Here is a 23030-nt window from a genome sequence, read left to right on the forward strand (position 1 = left end):
ATGGAGACAACCCAAGGCAATAATCCGAAAAAGTCCTGGGAATAACTAGCAATGTCCTGCAAGCCACTCAACCTGCTTTCAACCCATCACCTGAAGTGATAATTGAGGGGGAAGAACCCTACTAGAAGAATCCCACCATCTTTACCACCCAGCAGCTCCAACTTCTGATAAATTGATGAAGACTAGGTAAATCCAAGTAGACTCTGAAGCACCCTCCAGGTCAAGGTCCCTGCTTCTAGCCTGAATTCTTGAGCCATTATCCAAGGAAACAATCACCATGGAGATACAACTAGGCAACTGTGACTGTGATAGTTATTGAAGATCTATAAAAGAAAATTCTCACCGCTAAAGTCCAAAGGACTATCCAGTGATTTAATGTTAGAAACAAGTGTAGTTTTACCACTCATCTCGCCTTTTCTTCTGATTTGTAATAAAACTTTCTAGATATTTGTTTCCTGCATTTTTATATGAGTAAGTGATATTTTTGCTTTTCAATTAATATCCGCAACATTTAACACAACTCTTTCACATTGTCAATGCTCAATAAATCCTTTTTCATTTATTCATTCATTCATCCATTAATTTATTCACAACTCTTATTACCATCTCAGAGTATAAACCCAGAACTATCTATGATGGTTCCTCCTCAACTTTCCACTCAGGAAACAGATCGTTACAATATTTGCCCCTAACTTCTTATCACTGACCTTTTGCTGGTTGTGATACCTACCATAGTTGTAATTCATAGTGAGTTTATAAACTATGCTTCCCTATAATTATATTTTTTCAAGGCAATGGGGTTAAGTGGCTTGCCTAAGGCCACACAGATAGGTAATTAATAACTGTCTGAGGCTGGATTTGAACTCAGGTATTCCTGACTCCCAGGCCCGTGCTCTATCCACTGCACCACCTAGCCGCCCCCTGTATAATTATTATTCTTAAATTTTGACAATTTTTTATTGATTCACTTTATGTTACATTCATTTTTAATATGTTTCTTCCCATCACTTCCCCATAGAGTCATCCCTTGTACAAAGATCACAATTTTTAAAATATAGAAGGGGATAAAACAAAATTGATCAACACAATAAAAGAGTCTGATAATATATTCCAAATTCCATGTCCATAAACACCATCTCTGTAACAACTGAAAGAAACCTCAGTTTCTCAAAGGCTAAATAGCCTTGTCTTCTAATATACACATATCAATTCTGTGTGTATCCTCTATGTATGTATCTGTTTAATTATGTGTTTTTCTCTCATGATAGATTATGGACTTCTTGATATCAAACACAATAAATATCCATTAAATTGTCTACTCTTCTCCAAGGATGAGCTTTGTGATCACCAGATTTTAATGCAGTGGGATCCCAACAGCTCCTTAATACTGGGGCAATCACAAAACAAGGGCTAAGGAGCTATAGATTAACTCTGAACTGAGGTTGTATAATTTCAAATATTCCAAAAATATTCTGGGAAATTCATGGATTACTTATGCCTTTATTTATCCAGCTTTTTGTCATCTTACAGTATTTATTAGTAAAAGTGCTAATGAGATTTTGTTTTTGTCCAATATGTGATTTCATTTGTGCAGGGAACTCCTAAATGATCAACCATTATTCTGTAGTTTTTAGCTTTTAGGAACTTTCTGTACCACTAAGATGTTAAGTTATATGTCTGTATGTGCCAGAGCTGGGATTTAAGTCAGGTCTACCTTACTCAAAGATGAATGACTATTCATTACATCATGCGGACTTTTCACTGATTTAAATAAAGGATGTAAAACTCAAATTTAAATTGATTTTCTCTACTTGAGAAGAGGTGTAATAGAGATATATTGGTGTCAAATTAAATCAACTGGAACCAATTCTTAAATTTTCCATGTGAGCATTTAAACCAGAGAAATGAAAATTTCTACAAATCAGGGCTTGATTCATTTGTTTAGTTGATTATAAGAAAGTACTGGGAATTATATCTGTGGTGCAGACCAAATTTTAAAATGTGATTTTTTTTTGAGAAAAATCAGATGTTAAACATTTAGCAGCATACCACTGTTTGGAAAGGAAGAGCAGGAAACTATTTGTTGATGTTTTATGGATTTGATTTATTTAATCACTTCCACTCTCCACCAAATAATTCAAAATGCTCTATTAGGCATGATTAGCATAAGAATTTTCTCATTAAATATTAGCAACATGTCCTAATGGAGGAGAAAATCTGAACTGCCCTGTCTTGGATCTGCTTTGTCTTTACTCCATAAATGATAGGGTTGAGCATGGGAGGTACCACCACATAGAGGTTGGCCACTAGGATATGAACATGCCGAGGAATGGTATTGCCTCCAAAGCGGTGAGCAAAGAAAGAAAAAAAGGCTGGAGTGTAGAACATGAGTATCACACAAATATGGGAGCCACAGGTGTTAAGAGCCTTGAGCCTGGCAGACCAGGAAGGTATGTTGAAGACTGCATGAAGAATCAGTGAATAAGAAATAATAATGAGCAGGACATCCAGACCCGTGGACACCAGGGCTATGGTCAGGCCATAAATAATGTTTACTTTGATGTTGTCACAGGCCAGCCTAGCTATGCCCATGTGTTCACAGTAGGAGTGGCGAATTATATTTTGCCCACAATAAGTAAGTCGGTATACCAGAAAGATGAAAGGAAAACAAATGAAAAGACCTCTAACCACAGCTGCCACCCCAATCTTCCCAATGACTGAGGGTGTCAGGATGGTGGTATATCTCAGTGGGTAGCAAATAGCCACATAACGATCAAATGCCATGGCAAGCAGAATGGCTGATTCTGCGGCAAAGATGCAGTGAATGAAGAACATTTGGGCTACACAGCTGCCAAAAGAGATAGCTCTATAATGGAACCAGAAAATGGCCAGCATTTTAGGTGCTGTAGTAGTAGAGAGAAGGACATCTGCCAGGGCCAGCATAGAGAGGAACAAGTACATAGGCTCATGGAGGCTGCGCTCAGTGATAATAAGGAAGATTAAGAAGCTGTTGCCAATGATGGCTGTAAAATACATCAAACAAATGGGAATGGAAATCCATGTATGTGAATCTTCCAACCCTGGAATACCAATCAGAATGTACTTGATATCTTGGAAGTTGGTGTTATTTTGTGAAGAGTACATCATATTCAACCATCTTCTTTATACCTTGCCACTACAATGAACAAAAAGAGACTGATGACTCAGTAGTGCTGAGTAGGGAGGATGGGTTGATGTATTCTTTCTTGCAGTGGGTGGCTGCTTCCTTCTTATGGCATGCTCCACTATTAGTGAGAAAAAGAGAACCAAAGGTATGATCTGAATGTTTTTTTTTTATTTTTTCAGTTAAACATTTTTTCTTTTATCCTCATTTACTTAAATTATTTTATTTCCCAATAATTACATGTAAAATATATTGTTAACATATTTTTAAGTTTTGAGTCCCAAATTCAATAACTTCCCTTTTCCTTCCCTGAGATAGTAAGCAATCTGATAGGAGTTATATATGTATGCATCATTTAAAAAATTTCCCTATTAGTCATTTTGTGAGAGAAATGCAAAAAGAAAGGAAGAAAAGAAAGGAGGAAGGAAGCAAGCACAAATAGAATTAAGCATGTTTGTAGATGAGAAAAAAATGGGGAAATATAAATAAATAACATTGGGAAACACCATCTGTGATATATTATTCAGTTTGTATTCTTTCTCCTTCTTTGCAATAGATGCTTGTGCCTATCAAAGTAGTTATTTAACTATGAGAGTAAATTGATTCCCTAAAACAGAAGCCGCCTATTTACCAGATATTGTTTTGCCCTTTCCCTAGTGGTGTCATTCCTCTGTCCAAAAACATTTCTATTGCTCCAAAATCATGAAGTCATATAACCTAGAAGAATAGCCTTGGGTCATGGAGTCTAAGTTGAATTTCAATAAGAACATTTCTACTATAAATACAACATGACACCATTCAGTTATTGCTTGAATACCAAAGGAGAGGAATTTACTAATTCCCAAATTAGTCCATTTTTACTTTATAAACTCCCATTTTTAGAAGTTTTTAGTTTTATGAAGTCTAAATTTTATTCTAGTTTAACCTCAACTCCATAACAGTTACCTTTACCTCTTTAAATACCAACACTTCTCTAAGTTAAACATAGTTAATTCCTTCAAGCAGTCCTCACATGTTGTGCTCTTGGGACCCTTTACTGTCTTGGTTGCCTTTTGAGCTTATTATGCAGTACCACAAGCTCAATATAGTGCTCCAGGTAAATTCCACACAAGGTATGTAAAAGAAACTTTCATCTACATATTCCTGAAATCTATGCCTTTCTTCATGTAGTTTTTGATTGTGTTAGCTTCTTTGGCCACTATATTGCATTCTTCACATATCTTGAGTGTCTCACTCTATATATTCAACTTTATCTCATCATCTCCTGTACAGTCCTTGAGCTCTGTTTATATTCTAGCACTAATCATAAATGTCCCTTAATAGCCTACCTGCATGCCTTCCTGCATGTTGTTCTCTATAGCTGGAATGCCTGCTCAACCACATATCTCCTTCTTTATTCCTATTAAAACTCAACCTAAAAATGCACTGTGTGAAATCTCAATCTTAACAACTCCAAGCATGCATAGCTCATTTCAAAGAAACTAATAAATGTGTATGTTAAGGTAATTCCATTTGTTCTTTCTTAAGACTAAATTGGAGATAAACACATTGTAGCATAATTCCAATTATCTCTTATTAGAACAATCTCTGGAAGTTAGCACATATTAGCTTAATTTAATCATATATATATGTATATACATATGTGTGTATGTGTGTCCTTTTATAACACAGAAAACTCTGTATAGTAGAATTAAGCAATGTTTGTAGATGACAAAGAAATGGGGAATATATTGAAATAACATTGGAAAACAGCACCTCTGACCTAAATTAATCTCATATATCCACATAGGGTAACTTGGGTTTAAGAACAGAAACTAATTAAAATCAGGGAATTTCTAATTGCAAGGAGGGCATTGTCAGGTTATTAAGGAATGTTAAAAAAATCACACAAAATCAAACCATATTCAAATCAAAGATTAATCACAATAAACTAGTTTTTTCTAAGTTCAAAAAAAAGCCACTCTAGGAAGAAAAAAAAATAGATCATTCTTATGTCATTAATTAGAATTTTAGATTTTCAAAAGATGTTAAAATACTGGATAAGAATCAGAGGACATGCATTTACATTTCAGCTCCACCTCTTCCTACTTTTTTCCTTTCTTTAGGTTTTTACAAGGCAATGGGGTTAAGTGACTTGGCCAAGGTAACACAGCTAGGCAATCATTAAGTGTCTGAGGCTGGATTTGAACTTATGTCCTTGTGACTCCAGGGTGGGTGCTCTATCCACTGCGTTACTTAGCTGCTGTGTGTTCATATTTCTGTAACATGCTATGGCTTATACATCATTTCCATTGTTCTTCCCAATAACCTTGTGAGATAATTACATCAGTTTAATTCCATTTTATTAATTAGGAAATAGAGTGTGAAAAGAGATTTAAATGGCTTGACAAAGGTCCAATAAACTAGTAAATATCTGATTCAAGATTTGGAACCAGGCCTTAGCTAATTATTAAGTGTCTGAAACCACATTTGAACTCAGGTCCTCCTGATTCCAGGGTTGGTGCTCCATCTCCTGTACCACCTAGCTGCACCTTCTTCCTACCATTCTGACTTTAGAAGAGTCATACCTTCTTTTCATCTGTAAAATGACTGGTTTTATGTGATGCATTCAAACTAATCTTTGAGCTTTAAAGCTATGAATTAATAAACTGGAAATGCTGAAAATCAGCAAAAATGATTTTATACAATTAAACTTGAGTACGAAGTCTCTCTCCAAAGTCTTCAAGTTGTGGTCCTCCAGCCTAGGCTTAAAAACCTTCACTGATGGAAAATTCAGTGATTCCAGAAAGCAATTGAACTGTTGCTGTTGTTGAATAGCTCTACCTGCTAGGAAGTTCCTTTTTTCCCTTATTAGGGAAAAAAAGATAGAATCTTTAGCCCTGTAACTTTTTTCATTTGATCCTAGTTTTTCCATCTATAAACAAAAAGACCATATTTAATTCTTCAACCTTCTGACAGTCCTTCAGTTATCTGAATGCAGTGCCAAAGTCATCCTTATGCCTTCTTTTCTCCAAGTGAAACATTCCCATTTTTCTCAGTTATATCACATCATGGCACTGATTTTCCTTCTCCAATTTTGTTGCCTTATTCTGGATCTGTTTGTGAGACATTAATACTTTTCTCTTTTAGTTTATAACTTATTATATTAGGATCAATATTTTTACCCTTTTCTACCTCCTCATCCAGAAACCAATGTGAGAAATCTCTTCTAGATATTTAGCCAGGTAAAGATCTAATCAGACAGAAAAAAAAAGATCTTCTTAGTAGCAACTAATGGGTATATTCCTGCTTATTATGTTTTCTCTGATAGATCAGAGTAAAAATTTATTCTCCCTATTATCAAGCTAGGTTATATAGAACCTGATGTCGCTTTGACCAAGAGTTGAACTAAGTCACTTATCCCAATTCCTTCTTTTTAATGTAGCCCACACATCTCATTGCATTACCCAAATTGAACTAATTACTACACCTCAGGAACACTTCCTCTTTGAAGGGCATATAAAATGAGAAGTTAGGTGGTGCAGTGGATACAGGTGCAGCCTTACTTTCTCCTCTAGAAACATCTGGGTCCAGTGGCCCAGTTATGAATCAGGACAACAGGTGATAGCCCTGGATGTGAGGAAATTAGGGTGGAAATTTTGTGACGTTGAGGAAGTCACAACCCTAATTTTCTCACAACCAGGGCTATCTCCTGTTGTCCTGATTCATAACTGGCCACTAGACCCAGGTGTTCTAGAGGAGAAAGTAGGGTTGATGACTTAGCACAGCCACCTCCCTCACTTTTAAATCCAATTCATGTGCTTGTCATGGCATCACTCCCCTAAAGACATGGTCTTCTTTGAGACCAAAGAACAAAACATCATCAAAATGTGACTCTACTGCCATTAGGGGTCTTTTGGTCAGAGAGATGGTCTAATGACCATCCTTTTATTTTTATTATTAACCTACTGATCTTTTTAATGAAATAATTAAATTATTCATAAACTATGTCTGTTGAAAGCTTTTTAATCATCACATTCTCAAACTTGTCAATGTTTTTATACAAAGTGTTTGTTTGTTTTAACTTGCCCTTGTGCCACCACCTCCTTGGAAGAAAAGTAAAGCAGCTTGAACATTGACATGCTATATTCTCTTCTTTACTCATTTTGTTGGGATGTACAAACAGATCTGGGCTCAATGTGTCCATCAAATATATGTTATAAAAGCAGAAAATAAGTTTTACATAATATTTTAGATGCTTCAGTCTCTGTCATTATCCCTCACATCATCAGCTACCCCATTCCTGAGATTTCAATCACAGATGTTCTGTAGGACCAGCTCTTCCTCTGAATTTTCTGCTGTAACCTTTTCTCCTTCTTTCTTTCTTCTCTACATGAAACAAAATATATGACCCCTTCCCACTCCTTTGCTGCCTAAGAACACTTCCCTAAAGAGTATAACTTGACTTACCTATGTCATACATGAAGAGAGAGAGGCAGAGAGGTTAGTTAATGATGGAGTGAAAAATAAGTAAATGTTCAGAAAACAAGATTTTTTATTTATACTGCCTAACTAGCTCTCCCTGAAGACCTCATTCAACCCCCGAGGATGAGCTACCTTTTATCTCCTTGCTCAAAATTGGATCATGAAGGTTGAGTCCCATAGGTTTAAATCCATAAATATTTCCTCATTATTCTTTATATATCTACATGTTCTGATCCTACTAATGAATATTAGCTTAATGATAATAGATTCTCTTATCTGATCCTACAGCTCAAAACAAATATGTTCATATACAGACCCCCACAATAAAAGAAATTTATATGGCCATGATAAAATGAACATACACTGACATAGAATTAAAAGATAACCTTGTTCCTCCACTTGGCTGAGAAGTATGGGGTAATGAGGGATAGGGGTGTGTGGCAAAATAGTTTTCATACATAATTTTTAATATCTTACCATTAATTAAAAGAATCATGGACCATGATGAATATATACATACATACATATATATATACATATATACATATATATATATATATGTATATATATATATATATCAAGACTTTCCATTCTCTACATCTATTTCTTTACACTTTCAGGAGCTCAGGCATTTCAAGACCAAGATAATTAGTGAAAACAGAATCAAGAGGGTAAAAAATTCCAATGAATGGATCGAGTATCAAGTATTTTTATTTGACTTCTCCAGATAATGGAAATGCCTCAAATACATTATTAGGATTTAGTGTTTTCTCACCATAAAATGTTAAAAAAAATTAAAAATATTCATTCATCTTGTTTCCAAAGATTGCATCCTACATGGAAATATATTGGAGAATGTTGTCATGTTGGGTAATATCCCTAATCTTGGACCTAGGTTAGAGTCTGGGGCCTTAGAATACCTATATAACCCTAGGTCAATCACTTAGGTGCTCTGAGTTTTGTTTCTAAATTAAGATTAATATATAAGCCAAATACTTTTTTTTGCAAGGCAATAGAGTTAAAGTCACACAACTAGGTAACTAATTATTAGTATCTGAGTTTAGATTAGAACTCAGGTCCTTCTTACTCCAGGACTGGTTCCCTATCCCCTATGCCACCTAGGTACTCCATAAGCGACCTACTTCATAAGTTAAGTTGTGAAGTAAATATCATCTTTAAATTTATGTATGTTTTCATTTTGAGGCTAAATAAGGACATTGTCTTTGAAATTTTTCCTGATGTTCCCAGCTTACAATCATCTCTCCCTGTTATATTCTTATTCTTTCTTTTTACTTACTTTCTAATTCTATTTAATTATCCCATTCTTACAAGAGTTATATGTGTGTAGGACCCTTTACAGGACTAATCATTTGTCTGACCATGTCTTCTGAGAAAAGCAGTTTCTGAGTAAAGGTTGCATTGACAGGTCACTTAACTGGGTATATTACTGTCTGCTGAATTGTATTATTGATGTTGCACTGACCAGTTTCTGAGATTGCATTTGCCTATTTGATATGCAGAAAACTGTATAATTGGAAGGGGGAGATAAGGTGTGCAACATACTGTTCTTCAGTGGTTTGTGTATGAAGAATTAAAGATATTTTAGGTTGATTACTTGAGAAATGTGGAGCCTAGTACTGTTATATGATTAGGTGATAAACTATTACAACTATTATAAAATATCAAGATAAAACTAAAAAATTTGCTCTTCATGCAACACTAGGGTACATTCAGTAGTACCTTTGCCCTGAGAAGAGTCTCTGTATCCTGCTTTGAATCTGCTGAGTCTTGACACTATAGATAATTGGGTTCATTAAAGGTGAGAAAAGAATGTAAAGATTACCCATACGGACATACAATATAGGGGAGAGGTGCTTGCCAAAATGATGTACCATAGTTAGACTGATTATGGGAATTTAAGAGACTAGGACAGCACAGATGTGGGAGACACAAGTCTGGAAAAATTTGCGTCTTTCATCTCGAGATGCAATAGCCAAGAGAGATTTCAGGATTAGGACATAAGACACAAGGATAAGAACAGATTCTAACAATAGGGTGCAAATCACTAACCCCAGTGCATAAAAGCTCTTGAAGTGGATGTCTGAGCATGTCAAGTGGAGCAGGTCCTGGTGTAGACAGAAGGAATGAGAGAGAATATGGAACTTGCAGTAAGGAGTGATAAAGAGGAAGATTCTCATAATAATGGCAATCCCAATCTTGATTATACTGGAAGCAGTAAGAATAGAAGAATAGAGCCGTAGGTTGCAGATTGCAATGTAATGATGAAAGGACATGGCAAGGAGGACAGAAGACTCCATAAGGGATAGACCATGAATGAAGTAAGACTGCCCAATACAAGCATCCAAACTGATGCAGCTGCGGAACCCCCATAGAATCCCCAATACTGTGTGCACAGTGGATAACCCCATACACAAGTCAGTGAGGGCCAGCATGGCTAGGAAGTAGAACATGGGCTCACTTAGACTCTGTTCAGTGTGGATCACATAAAGTATCATGCAATTTCCAAGGAGAACCATGACATAGATAGAAGAGAAGGGGATAGCAATCCACACGTATGACTGTTTTAGGCTAGGGAAACCTGTGAGGAGGAAGGTGAGATGGAGGCACTGAAGTTGTACCCAGATTGAGTAGACATGAGTATAAAGTGTCCTTTTTAAGTAAAATGAGGGAATTTGTCTACATCAAAAACTTTCTTTCCCTCAAAATAATCTTTTGCCTATAATTTTGGAATAACATAATTCTTACTGAAATATGTCCTGGTGAACATATATAGGTAGTGATATCAGAAAAAAATATATTATTTCATAGGAGAGGGACCCACATCACCTGCTCTTGGATAAAGTTATTGGTGATTTTGATGTGGTCAAGAATTCACTGAGAGCACCCTTGTTAGAAATTTTCTTTCTGGAAATCAAAGAGAATGTGAAAAAAGTGGTCTAGACTAGCACTACATTTTAGAGATACTTTTGCCCAGATGTTGGATAGGGTGCAGCAAGTTGTAATGGAATTGGACTGCAGGAAAAGAATCCTTGTTAAATTCAGTTTATTTAGAATATATGGAAATACAAAAGATGTCAGTCTCAGAGGTGGCCCTTTTCCACCTCAGATTAGTTCATCTTCCTATTCCAGGATCTCTTTCTTATTGTCTATTGTCTGTGCTCTCCAATGTCACACTGGTTACTTCACCCATATCTTCTTTCTCTCTCTCTCCTGTTTCCAATATCAGAGGCTACAGGTTCTTTGTTTCATATTCAGGATGGCAGGAGGGGAGGATTTATGAAGGATCTCATTAATCCCAGGGTCTGGCAGGAGTGCTTGTCTCCAGGGATAAATAGCTCATCTTTGGTTTTGAAAAGCTAAAAATATGATGCAACTCCTTAGTCTCTGACCTAGCTACCAGTTTGGTATGATAAGGAAAGAGCAATGACTGTGACATCAGATGAACTGGCTTCAGATCCCACTTAGTCTCTTAAGCCTCTGTGATCCTTCATCTCCTCATACATAAAATAAGGGTATTGGACTAATTGAATTACCTCTGTAATTGCTTCCAGCTCTCCAATTATGATACTGTCATCAAATGTTTTTCATTTTCTTAATCTTATTGAGGGACCCTATGTGGGGTACAGTCAGGTTAGGGTGTCAAATGTGTCTTTTAAAAGTTAATTTTCACTTTTAAAATTATACTTTTCAGGAAGCTAGGTGGCACAGTGGATAGAGCACTAGCCTTGGAGTCAGGAGTACCTGGGTTCAAATCCAGTCTCAGACACTTAATAAATACCTAGCCATGTGACCTTGGGCAAGCCACTTAAACCCACTGCCTTGAAAAATCTAAAAAAAAATTATACTTTTTCTTGTCTAAAAAAAAGCATACATATTTGATCTGTTCATAATCTCATTGACTAGAAGTTAGGTGTATAGTCTAACTTAGTACTCAAGATTGATGATGATATTGATCAAAGTTATTTTTCTTCAAAGTTGATTTGATTTATATTATTTTTGGTTTTATATAAATATTCAACTAAAACTATTTAGGCGATTATGTATGCAGCATGATTTTGTAAAATCTTCCTAAGTTTTTCTGAATTCCTAATCATCATTTCTCATACCACAGCTATAATATAGTATAGTATAATTATCAGTTTATTCATTTATCCATCAATTGAAGGGCACCCAATTTGTTTTCAGGTTATTGCTATATCCACAAATTTCTGCTATAAATATTTTAGAATCTAACATTTCTATCACTTCTGTTGTTGTCTTTGTTGGAGTAGGACCAACATTTGGATTACTGAATTAAGGGATTTGTTTTCCCAGTATAATTGTTGCTCCAATGTATTTTACAGAATAGTGAGTCATTCATAGTTCTATTCAAAATGTGTTAATGGGCATGCCTTTCTATAGTCCTTAAAAAAATTGTTACTTTTGATTTTGTCAATTTAATATATTCAGGGTAAATCTACAGTGGTTTCAATTTGCATTTCTTTTATAAGAGCTTTGAATTATTCTTTCATACTATTGCTAAAAATTTTTGTTCCCTGGAAACATAATTCATATACTTTCACAATTAGTCTTTGAGAAATGGTCCTTATTCTCATATATTCAAGGAAATGCCACAAATATTTTGAATACTGGCAATTAGATATTTTCTTGAGGATGTTTTATGTGAGATAATTTCTCTTATCTTTCTATATGTATTAATTGTGTTTACGTAAATGATTTTTAAAATACATTCAACTGAAATTACTTTTGTTTTCATACTCTTTCCCCTGATTTAAGAAGTTCTCCTTTTCCATAGTCACAAAAAATATTTATAAGAATACTATTTTTTAAAAATTTTCCATTATGTTTATTTCCACTTATTTCCATTATATTTATTCCATTACATTAAATCCTACATCTATTTGGAAATTATTGTGATTTTTTGTATTGATTAAAATATATTTGTGCAAAACTCCTTTCTAGTTTTTCCTGAAATAATATTAATAATAACTACCATCCATACACACATACCAAGAACTCTGCTAAGTGCTTTATAATTATTATTATATTTGAACCTCAAAAAAATAAAGGAGGAGGGTGCCATTTTTCAGATAATAAAATTGAAGCAAACCTATATGAAGTAATTCACTCAAGGTTACAGTGTTTCTGAAGGATGATTGTAATTGAGATCTTCTAGGCTTCAGGTCCGGCACTCTTGGCATACTTTGAGATTCAAATATATCAAGCAAATATCTCTTACGTGTCCTGTTGTCTTCATTTAACAGATTGAGAAACTAAGCCTAGAGAGGTTGTGATTACCCTAGGATCAGCCAGTGAGTTAACAGTCATCAGAAATAAGGTTCCCTAACTCTCAAATCCAAGTTCTTCCTAATCCTCAAGAGGGTTTTACTAGGATCAGTTTGGGGGAAGTATCTGTTCTCAAACCTTAAGAGTTTCTCTTGATACTTGGCAAATTTATTCATGCATTGAATAGTAATTCAGTGAATAATGAAGTGAATGGTGGATGTGAGCCTTCATATTCAGTCTCTGTCACCCCCTATGCTAATTGCTGCTCTGCAACATCCCCTCCAATCCCAGCAGATGACAATCAGTTCCTGGAGCCAGCCCAGAGAGCTTTGACTTAATTCTGAAATGCAGGTAAAGCAAAAGAAGAAATTTCATATGATTCTGGCTCCTCTCATTTCTGCTCATTTCTAGGGCCACAGAGGACCAACAATAAGGAAATTAAGATATAGATTCAACTCTTCTTTTCCCATTCCACTAGAATATTATTAGGTTCCTCAATTCTAATTAGCTTTTCCTGAATTTCATACATCACCAATCACAAGATTTCTTTGTAAATTCATCATTCCCTCATTTCAGTGATATGCTTTTGTTAACTAAATTATTTCTTAATACATTTAATTATGGACAGCAGCAATGTATTTGCTCACTTGGTTTTCAGAAATTATAATATTAACTAACAGATTGCCAAGATAAAACCCAACTATTATTTTGTTTTCTATTTCTCAAGGACAGAGGATTATAAACAAAAATTTTAATAGTTTTGTACTTGATAATTATATACAAAGAAGGAAACAAATATCATCACATTGATAAGTTGACATTTAATTGATATATTGTCTTACCTACTGAATTATATTGCTTTAGTCCTGACATGTCCTAAACAGTATTTTCAAATAAAGATACTTGGAGAAATATATGATTTTTTTTCTTCAGTTCTTTTCAGTACAGTACAGTTCAGTACAGTTCTTTTTTCCTAACATTGATGTTTTCTAAACACAGGATCAAATCCTTCTAAAAATCTTCTATCAGACTGTCAAACTCTGTATAGGAGAATGGCATGGAATTCATTATTATGTTCCAGAAATTGTGTTAAGAAATTATAAATATTATCCCCATCAAAGCCTTACAACAACCCTGTGAGGCAGCTGTAATTATTATTGAAATTTTACTGTAAAAGGGGCACAAAGACATGTGTGCTTGATGATTTTCTAGGACAACACAACTAGTAAATTTGGAAGAAGAAAGATAATATGCCAGTGAAGCAAAGGTTTGATCTTTTGAGCCTTATTCTTATTGCGTAAGAAATCAGGACCAGATTTCCTTAGTCTTGGCACTGGATCCCAAACGCAGTGTAAGACAGATGTTTATGCATTAAAAACCCTTCATCAAATAAGACTAATTCCTTAAAAGAAAACAATTAAAAGTGGAAAATAAGGCTATAAAATTATGTAATTTGACTTCTAAATGGAGGAATCATTAGAGACTTTCAAAATTTGGGGAGGTTGAGAGGGAACAGAAGTATTGCTTGTCCACCCAAAGGTCTGTATTTAATCAGAGGAACATTAAATCGATAACTGATGGACCAGTTTGCAGGAAGGCATATGGGTTGCTGCAGAAGTATAGCTGTGAGAAACTTGCATTAATCTTTAGATCTGACTGATTTTCTAGTCAGCATAACCTAAGTCCTTTGTTAAAGGTCTCTAAGCATATAGAGGTAGCCCAGCATTCTAGTCATATAGGGTTAGCTTCAAACAATGTAAAAATAATTTCTCCCTGTTCCCATAATTTAAAAAAAATTCTCACAAGACAGAAATTGAATTTGGCCTATAATTGAAAAGAAAGGAACTGAGCTTGATTCAGGATTTGAATCATAATTTGGATTCAATGTTATTCACACATTTTCCACAAAATTACTCATAAATCACATTATTCTGAATCTGGGATTGGTGCTCTCTATTCCCTGAATCTTATAGTTACCTTTGTTTTCTGAATCTGAGAGTTGGGAGATGGATCTGATTTGACAGACAAAGTCTTACTAGGAATGGATTAGTCTTTTTTCAGAGAAAACCACCTTTGGATTCTGTTGTGTATCTGTTGAGTCTTTACACTATAGATGATGGGGTTCATCAGTGGTGGGAAGAGAATATAGATGTTGCCCATGAGAACATGTACCACTGGAGAGAGGTGCTTCCCAAATCGGTGTCAAACCAATGATAGGTATATAAAAGACTAAGACAGCACAGATGTGGGAGACACACGTCTGGAAAGACTTTAGTCTCTCCTCCTGGGATGCAATAGCCAAAACTGAGTGCAGAATCAGGATATAGGAGATAAGGATTAACAGAGAGTCTAACAGGGCATAGGAACTATTGAATCTAATGTCAGAGCAAGCCAATCAAAGAAGGTCCTGGTGCAGACAGGAGTGGGAAAGAATGTGAGGGTGGCAGTAATCAAAAAATTTTGGATGAATTATGGGAGGTGTGATAAATAGAAAACTTCTGACTAAAACTGCCACTCCAATTTGAATAATCCTGGTGTTAGTCAAGATTGCAGTATATCTCAGTGGGTTGCAAATCACAACATAGCAATCAAATGACATGGCAAGTAGTACAGATGATTCTAAGCAAGAAAGCCCATGGATGAAATAGGTCTGGATGATACAGGCATCAAGGTCAATCTCTTGGATGAGACCCCACAAGATGCCCAACACTGTGTGCACAGTGGACAACCCCATGGAAAGATCAGTGAGGGCCAGCATAGCCAGGAAATAGAACATGGGTTCATGTAGACTAGGTTCATTCCGGATCACATGAAGGATCATGCAATTACCCAAGAGAACCATGGTATAGATGGAAAAGAAGGGGATGGAGATCCAAGCATAGGATTGTTCTAGTCCTGGGAAGCCAGTGAGGAAGAAATGTGAGGATGTAATATTAGCGCTGGTCAGAACAGACATCAGTGAAAACAAATGACAAATGGATTTAGGTCAATAATTGCTTCCTTCAGGAACTAACCTTTAGTTCACATCACCTTTATAATTTCTGTAAGAAAGGAAAAGAAAAGATCATTAGAAAAACCATAATCAAAAGAAACATAAACCATGTGGCATAATTCAAAAGCTGAATCAAAAAGCATAACTCCTTAGAATTTGGATGTACATTACCTGCCTACTCTAACTCCAGGAAATTTTGCTTCATGATGCCAGTTCCCATTTACTTTATATGAGTCTTCATCCTGAAAATCAGAGAAAACATAAATCTATGGTAAAGAATCAGAATAACTGTGAATGTTGTGATGAGTGGAAAGTCTGAAAGATATAATTTCTGGATAACTGATAATTTGTTTATTATGTATAGCAAATGATTTATAGGTTGTGGTCAGAGACCCACCCAGAAGTCAAAGATAAATCATGGAGTCTTCTCAATATTTAAATACCCTTGGAGAGTTAGTATTCCTGACAGGGAGAAATTAGCTCTACCTGGTTGACAATTAATTAGATAATTAATATTTTAATGATGGGTGGCCTTATTCTAACAAAAGATTGAGGATGGGACTCATCATGTCACTTTGGAACAGAGACTATTTCTCCACCTAGTGATCCCATCTCTAGTAATCTAGACAAATGGAACCTACCCGGACCCAGATCACTTATGCAGTTGAAATGGGCCGATATTTACTTAGATACATTTGTAAGGTTCTCCAACTGGGTGAGGACCTACCTAAGATCCAATCTCATCATTAGCGCTCTCTTTCACAAGAACTGGTTTTTGAATGAGGAAACAGAAAGGGAGAAAACAAACAATCTTAATTCTAATAGAATAATTGATTATTAATATGAGAGAAAAATATTTCTCCCAATGTCTGGAAAGTGAGGAAATGGTGAAAAATCTTACTAGGAAGTAGTTTGGGAAAAGGGACATAGATTATAGGAGAGAGAGAGAGAGAGAGAGAGAGAGAGAGAGAGAGAGAGAGAGAGAGAGAGAGAAAGTTTTCTCTGACTTCCAGTACTGGGACCTGAAGGAAAAGCTCTCTCCCTTTCTTACTATCAGGAAGAAAGGATATGGAAAAGTTGGATTTATGCATAACACTGTTGTCTAATGAATCCTGGAAGGACAGCTAGTCTCTTGGGATGATCAACTCATTTTTGTTCCTTTGAAACCAGGGGATTATGCTGTAACTCCCCAATCTCTAAATTCATCTGTGGCCACTGAATTCAAAAATTTCATTTACTCATAAACTATTTTTATTACAAATAAGGAAATAAGAGAACCCTCAGCATCTAGCTTCTATTTTAAAAAGAGTACCATTTTTGTTACAATAATAATGATCTACTTATTTGTCTACATTCCTATACATACAGTTTTAGAAAAGTAACCCATGAAAATTGAGGTAATGCTAGATGAAAATAAGACAGGCATGGAGAGACTTTTGAAAAAGTTATTCTATGGCAGGCCACATAATTGCAACTATATAATTGACTGAAAAGGTGTAGAGAATATAAGTGTAAACAGGGACTCAAATCATATTTATAAGACTTTCCTCTTTTGTGGGAATTGATTATTCAGGGTTCCTCACCTCTAAGAGAAATGGAGTTATCAATAGTTTGGGAGAGGAGAGAACCTGATCAGGCTTCCAGCTTCAAGAGAGAAGGCATTCATTCCAAATGTTCCTGGTAAGAGTTACTCATGTTTCCTCTAGCCCTCTCACAAAGGTAAGGAACATTAAGTGATCAATCAAATATTATGCAAATGAGCTTTTGGCTACCTTTTTCACAAGATTCCACTTAGTTTTTTAATTTTTTTAGGTCATACATATACAAAAATGTACATATATTTCTATATTAGTCACATTGTGAAAGAAGATTCACAGCAAAAAGGATAAATCAATTTGAAGGAAAAAAATAAAAAGTACATTTAAAAACGTGAAAGCAATATGCTTTGATCTGCACTCAGATTTCATCACTCTTTTTCTGGACATTGATGATATTTTCCATCATAACTCTTTTATAATTGCTTCTGATCTCTGAACTGCCAAGAAGATATGATTCTTAGTTGTCGAAATTTTTTTAGAAAAGAAAAGCATTTAGGGGCAGCTCGGTGGCATAGTAGATAGAACAGTGACGCTGGAATCAGGAAGACTTCAGTTCAAAATTGACCTTAGACACAACAGCTATGTGACTCTAGGCAAGTCATTTAATTCTGATTGACTTGGGTGAAAAAAAGAAAATTATTAACAAATTAAATGAGTAAAACACCATCCTAAAGGGGGCAAAACACCACTCTAAAGGTCCTCTTTCAATAAGGTGTCTACATTATATAAAATATCAGCATCATATAAAATTCCTTGAAGTATCTGACAACAGAGATAATTTTGTTTACTGTTTCACAAACTAAAGCAGGAAGGTGTAAATGACTTATCTAACTACTAAGAAATAATTATGTACTTTTGCCAAAGAACTTGGAAGTCACCCTAGCCTGACAGAGTGATCAAAAGTTAAATGGAACTCAATCATAAGTAATGATTAAGGTAATAGATAGATATATTTCTGGTCCAGTGATTCCTCTCTGAGGAGAATGGATTGGTAGCTGCCAGCCAGTGCCCCTAGAAGGATTAAAAGTCTCCCTAAGAGAAGGGTAGGGAAAGGAGAAGCTATGGATGTCTACTCCACCTCCCTTGAAGTTAAACTCTAGAACATGCTCCTTTTCTGGTTCTGATAAGGACAAGTGAGAAACCTCCTTTTCTTACATTTAGAAACTTGACCATACATGCAGGTCCTGCTCATTCACCTTCTTACACATACTCCCTGACCCGATGAAATATGAAGTACTTCAGGAAGATAGTTTCTTTTTTGTCTTTAAATATCCATATTTAGTATTTTACCTTGCAATTAGTGAGTACTTTGATAAAAGGTTGTTGTAGAATTGGATAATTATTTAATCTCTATATAATATTTGACCACCGGGGGAACTAATAAATAACTAGTAAATTAAAAATGCATTAATAAATGCATAGAAATTAAGTTTTGACAAAAATATCAAAACAGCAACAACAAAGAGCATTTAATAATTATTAGCTCACTTTATGCTCACAACTCTAGGATGCTGGTCTAATTTTTAACCCCTTTTAATTAATGAGGAGTATGAAGCAGACAATAACTTACCTAGGGTCACACAGCTAGTAAAAATGTCTAAGGCTAGGCAAATCCCCGGCTTACATATGAGACAGCCTCTGTTTCAGGGACAGATTTCTAGTGTAACCAATAATCAACCTACCAAAGACAGTTCCAATACAACACCAGAATACAACATTTGGCAACAGCGTCCGAAACCCTATTGATGCACTGGTCTGGAATTCCCTTACTGCTAACTGAGCTGGGCTGTTCTGGGCCCCCATAAGAGGCAATGTTCCCCCTCTCAATTTAGCCCTCTAGTCAAGACAACACTGCTGCAGAAATTGGTCTGCATGCCATTCTGGATGAGCTTGGATCAAAGCAGGGGGCAGCCAATTGAACTTAATGTCTAAAAAATATCTAACGTACATTTTATCCCAATAATGTATCTTATATTTTAAATAATTTAAAAAGTTATTGAATTACTTATGACTTTTCAAATACAAAAGGACCTTGTCTTCTTTTTTTAATTTTTTTGGTTGGTTCTTATCCTTCATTATCTAAGAAGACCAAAATGACATCACTATTTTTGAGACAAATTACAGTGTGTCTGACTGTGGCTGGTCAGATAAATATGAGCTCAGAATGCTCTACCCCAGACCGGGAATACAAATAGTCCATGTGAACACCTGGGGTGGGCACATGTGTCAGGCTTCCTCTGAGCTTCTTCAATTCTGCCTGCCTCATAGAGCACCTTCTTCACTGATGGGCATTCCTGTGCAATATCTCCTTTGCTGTACAATCAGTTCTAAGGTATGTTTGGGTTTTTTTTTTTTAATTTTTTTGAAAGGCGATGGGGTTAAGTGGCTTGTCCAAGGCCATACAGCTGGGTAATTATTAAGTGTCTGAGACTGGATTTGAACTCAGGTACTCCTGACTCCAGGGCCAGTGCTCTATCCACTTTGCCACCTAGCTGCCCCTAAGGTTTTTTTTTTTTTTTTTTTAATGAGACCCTCAGGATATCTCAGTATTGCTTCTTCTTAGACAACACAAAATAGATTGATACATGAACAACTCTTGTTGAAAGAGAATTCAGTAGGTATCATATTCAAATAGCAGCCCTGAATGAAACAAGGTTGGTAAATGAAGGCCAGCTTACGGCACCAATGTTTGCCACTTTGGTATCATCTTTTAACTCCTTATTTTCACTTTTCTCTTAATTTTTTCTGTCCCCTGTGACTGATACATAATAGGTACTTACTAAATGTTGCTGTTGTTGATGATGATGATGATGAATAAGCATTTATATCTTAACCAGAAGATAATAGGGAAACACAGAGTTTAATTAATAGGGCTAAGACAAAGTCAGACTTAGGTTTTATGAAAATATCTGAACGATAAAGGAAGAGTGGGATAGGGAGAATCTTAAGGTAGGGAGAAGAAATATTTTATTATAATACTCCAGGTCAGAGGTGATGAGAACCTTAAAAGATTGGAACTATGTGAGTGAAAGAATGTGTGCATGTTGTGAAGATAGAATGATTAGCTTGGACAATTGATTGGATATAGGAAAGGAGCAAACTGGAGGACTTAGAAACAACACTAAGATTGCAAACATCATGATATGATAATGGACCTTCAAGGGTAAAAGGAAAGTTCAGATAAAGGAAGACTTTTCACAGTAGAAACTATTGTGGTTAATAATTATAAAGGAATCTTCTCTCCAAAGAAGAGATATGTTACTTTGTAGGTTTTACATTCTATAGGTATAAAATATTGCTTATAAAATCGGATTTTTTGTGGAGTTTTACTCATTTTTCATTTTTTATTCTTTTAAAATATTTGTTAAAAGGATTGCTATCTTGAAAAGGATGGGAGAAAATTACAATGGAAATCTGGGTGATATGAAAACTAAAAATATAAATGGAACTAAAGGATTTTAATATTTTAGGGGAGATAATGAGTACTGCATTAAACATGCTGAATTTAATATGTTTTGGTCATCCAGTATGAAATGTTCATTAGAAAGATTGAATTAGAAGAGAAACTAAGGCTAGATATATGGGAGTCAGTAGGAAAAGAACATGATAGGAGGATTGAGTACTTTTACTGACCTCTACTCATTGGTGTGCAGAGCTACTACTTTTGATGAGAAGGTCGCAAAACTAACTGGGCCTTTCTCTTAGAGTATCAAAATTATCTGTAGATTTTCAGGCAATCTAAGATATGGAACCAGAAGGGAACCAAAAAGAATTTGTAGCACCTACCCTTAATGGTTAGGGTTTCTCGATAAATCCTGGAGAAGACTCTATAGCTATCTTTTGGCATGAAAAGCTCCCCTTTCTGTTAACCCATTGTAAACTCTCCAATGTAGCTCTGAATTGTAAATCTCACAACTCTAACTTAGAAAAGTAAATTTTTTAAACTCTTCAAGTTAAAATATTTCTACAGTGTATCTCCTGACCCTCTGTTAAGTATAAGAAACTTCTTCCCCCTCAAGAAAGATGTTTTTTAAGAAATTATTTCTCTCTCTGTTGAAACTGAAAATTTTACAAACCTTGTGAACCCTCTGATCGAAAGACAGAATTTATTAATTGTGATTGAGCAGGCATAATAGATTTGTTTTGCCTCCTGGATTTCTGTATGGTTGAATTTTCTAATTAGCAACAGAAGCTCTGCAGAACTTCATTGGCCTTTTCCCTAACAAGCTTAATAGCTGATGATCCCTAAGTGCGAGGGAAGAGAGATCAAAGAAAAGAGAGCTCAGTAAGGAGGCTTGAGGTAAATTTTCAATTAGTGAATATGAGAAGATGATGTTCCAGGAAAGGAAAATGATAATCAACAATCAAAGAATTATAGTGATTGAATAATGTCATGAAAAGCAGTGACAAGAGAATATCCAGGAAAATGTGATCAATAATTGTATCACATGTTGCAATAAGGACATGGATGAAGGTTGAGAAAATAATATTACATTAAGCAATCACTGATAATTTTAGAGAAGATGATTTTGATTAAATCCTGGACATGAAAATCAAATTGCAAAAGATTTTGATGAGTGAAGGAAAAAATAATCTGTTTAAATTAATTATAGGAGGTTTAAAATCTCTGGAAGCTCTACTACTAGAAGATATACAGTATTTAAATGAATTTCACTACAAAATACTCTTAATATTCTTTGCATAATTAAAGAAAGAAAAAAGTAAGAATTTGTTGCTTATGTTTGGACCATTTTAATTCGATAAAAATGAAACTCTACATTAATTCATAGATTCAATGTCATGCTAATCAAACTATTATTATTAAAAATATTCCCACTGAAATTATAAGTAACTGGTAATAAAGTATTGCCACTAAATAACATTTATCAAAACATAATGATATTAAAAGTCAAAATCTAAGTTTATTTTGCTTAATTCCAGGTTCAGAGCAGACAAAAAAAAAACTCTGAACCCTAAATCGAATTCTGATGAAGCATACATATTTTACAATTATATTAGAAAGACAGAAAAATAATTTTAATGATATAAAATGTTTGTACATCCCCTTATTTCACAAAATTTTTTTAACAAACTTAAAATCATCTAAGGAAGCAGACTCTATAGATAAACAATCAAAGTATGGATTAAATTTCATATATAGGTTCATTTAGAAGGGAGATTTATATGCCACAATAATAAAACCAAAATTGAGCTATTTGGAACCTCCCAAAAATAAAACAAATCAAATCACTTCAGGAAATCTTCAATCTCTTTTGGGTTTTTATCTCAGAAATGTGTGAAAGTTTCTCTAAATTTCAATATTCCATGAGACATATTTCAGCCAGATCACCCCCTTACTTGGAGCAAAATAAAAATGCAGATTAAAACAGTGAAATCAAATTTTCTTCTAATACTGCCAAAAGATTTCTTTTGAGATCTAGGTAAAATCATAACAAAATAAATCTTTAAGTTCAAGAATCATCAAGGGTATCATGAAAATAAGAGG

General features: G+C 34.9%; 1 protein-coding gene and 2 pseudogenes across 2 annotated transcripts; all 3 read right to left on the reverse strand.

Moving 5' to 3' along the window:
- Positions 1-2187: 2187 nt before the first annotated feature.
- On the reverse strand, positions 2188-5828 carry LOC141489910 (olfactory receptor 52Z1P-like). 2 transcript variants are annotated; one of them, XM_074190269.1, is made up of 2 exons: positions 5809-5828; positions 2188-3121 (listed from the first exon to the last, which is right to left on the reverse strand). In XM_074190269.1, exon 2 carries the CDS (start codon positions 3034-3036, stop codon positions 2188-2190), a length of 849 nt encoding a protein of 282 aa, XP_074046370.1. In that variant the 5' UTR covers positions 3037-3121; positions 5809-5828. The 2 variants fall into 2 exon arrangements, with proteins under 2 accessions (XP_074046370.1, XP_074046364.1); XM_074190263.1 differs by lacking the exon at positions 5809-5828 and having other exon boundaries at positions 2188-3147.
- Positions 5829-9357: 3529 nt separating this feature from the next.
- On the reverse strand, positions 9358-10283 carry LOC141507785 (olfactory receptor 51V1-like; annotated as a pseudogene).
- Positions 10284-14980: 4697 nt separating this feature from the next.
- On the reverse strand, positions 14981-15890 carry LOC141507792 (olfactory receptor 51V1-like; annotated as a pseudogene).
- Positions 15891-23030: the final 7140 nt, after the last annotated feature.

This window comes from Macrotis lagotis, chromosome 1 (assembly GCF_037893015.1).
Source record: "Macrotis lagotis isolate mMagLag1 chromosome 1, bilby.v1.9.chrom.fasta, whole genome shotgun sequence".
Classification (NCBI taxonomy): Eukaryota; Metazoa; Chordata; class Mammalia; order Peramelemorphia; family Peramelidae; genus Macrotis; species Macrotis lagotis.

Bases quoted from the DNA above. Each gene is read 5' to 3' on its own strand.
- LOC141489910 (XM_074190263.1), bottom strand. From the start codon at position 3,147: ATGATGTACTCTTCACAAAATAACACCAACTTCCAAGATATCAAGTAC.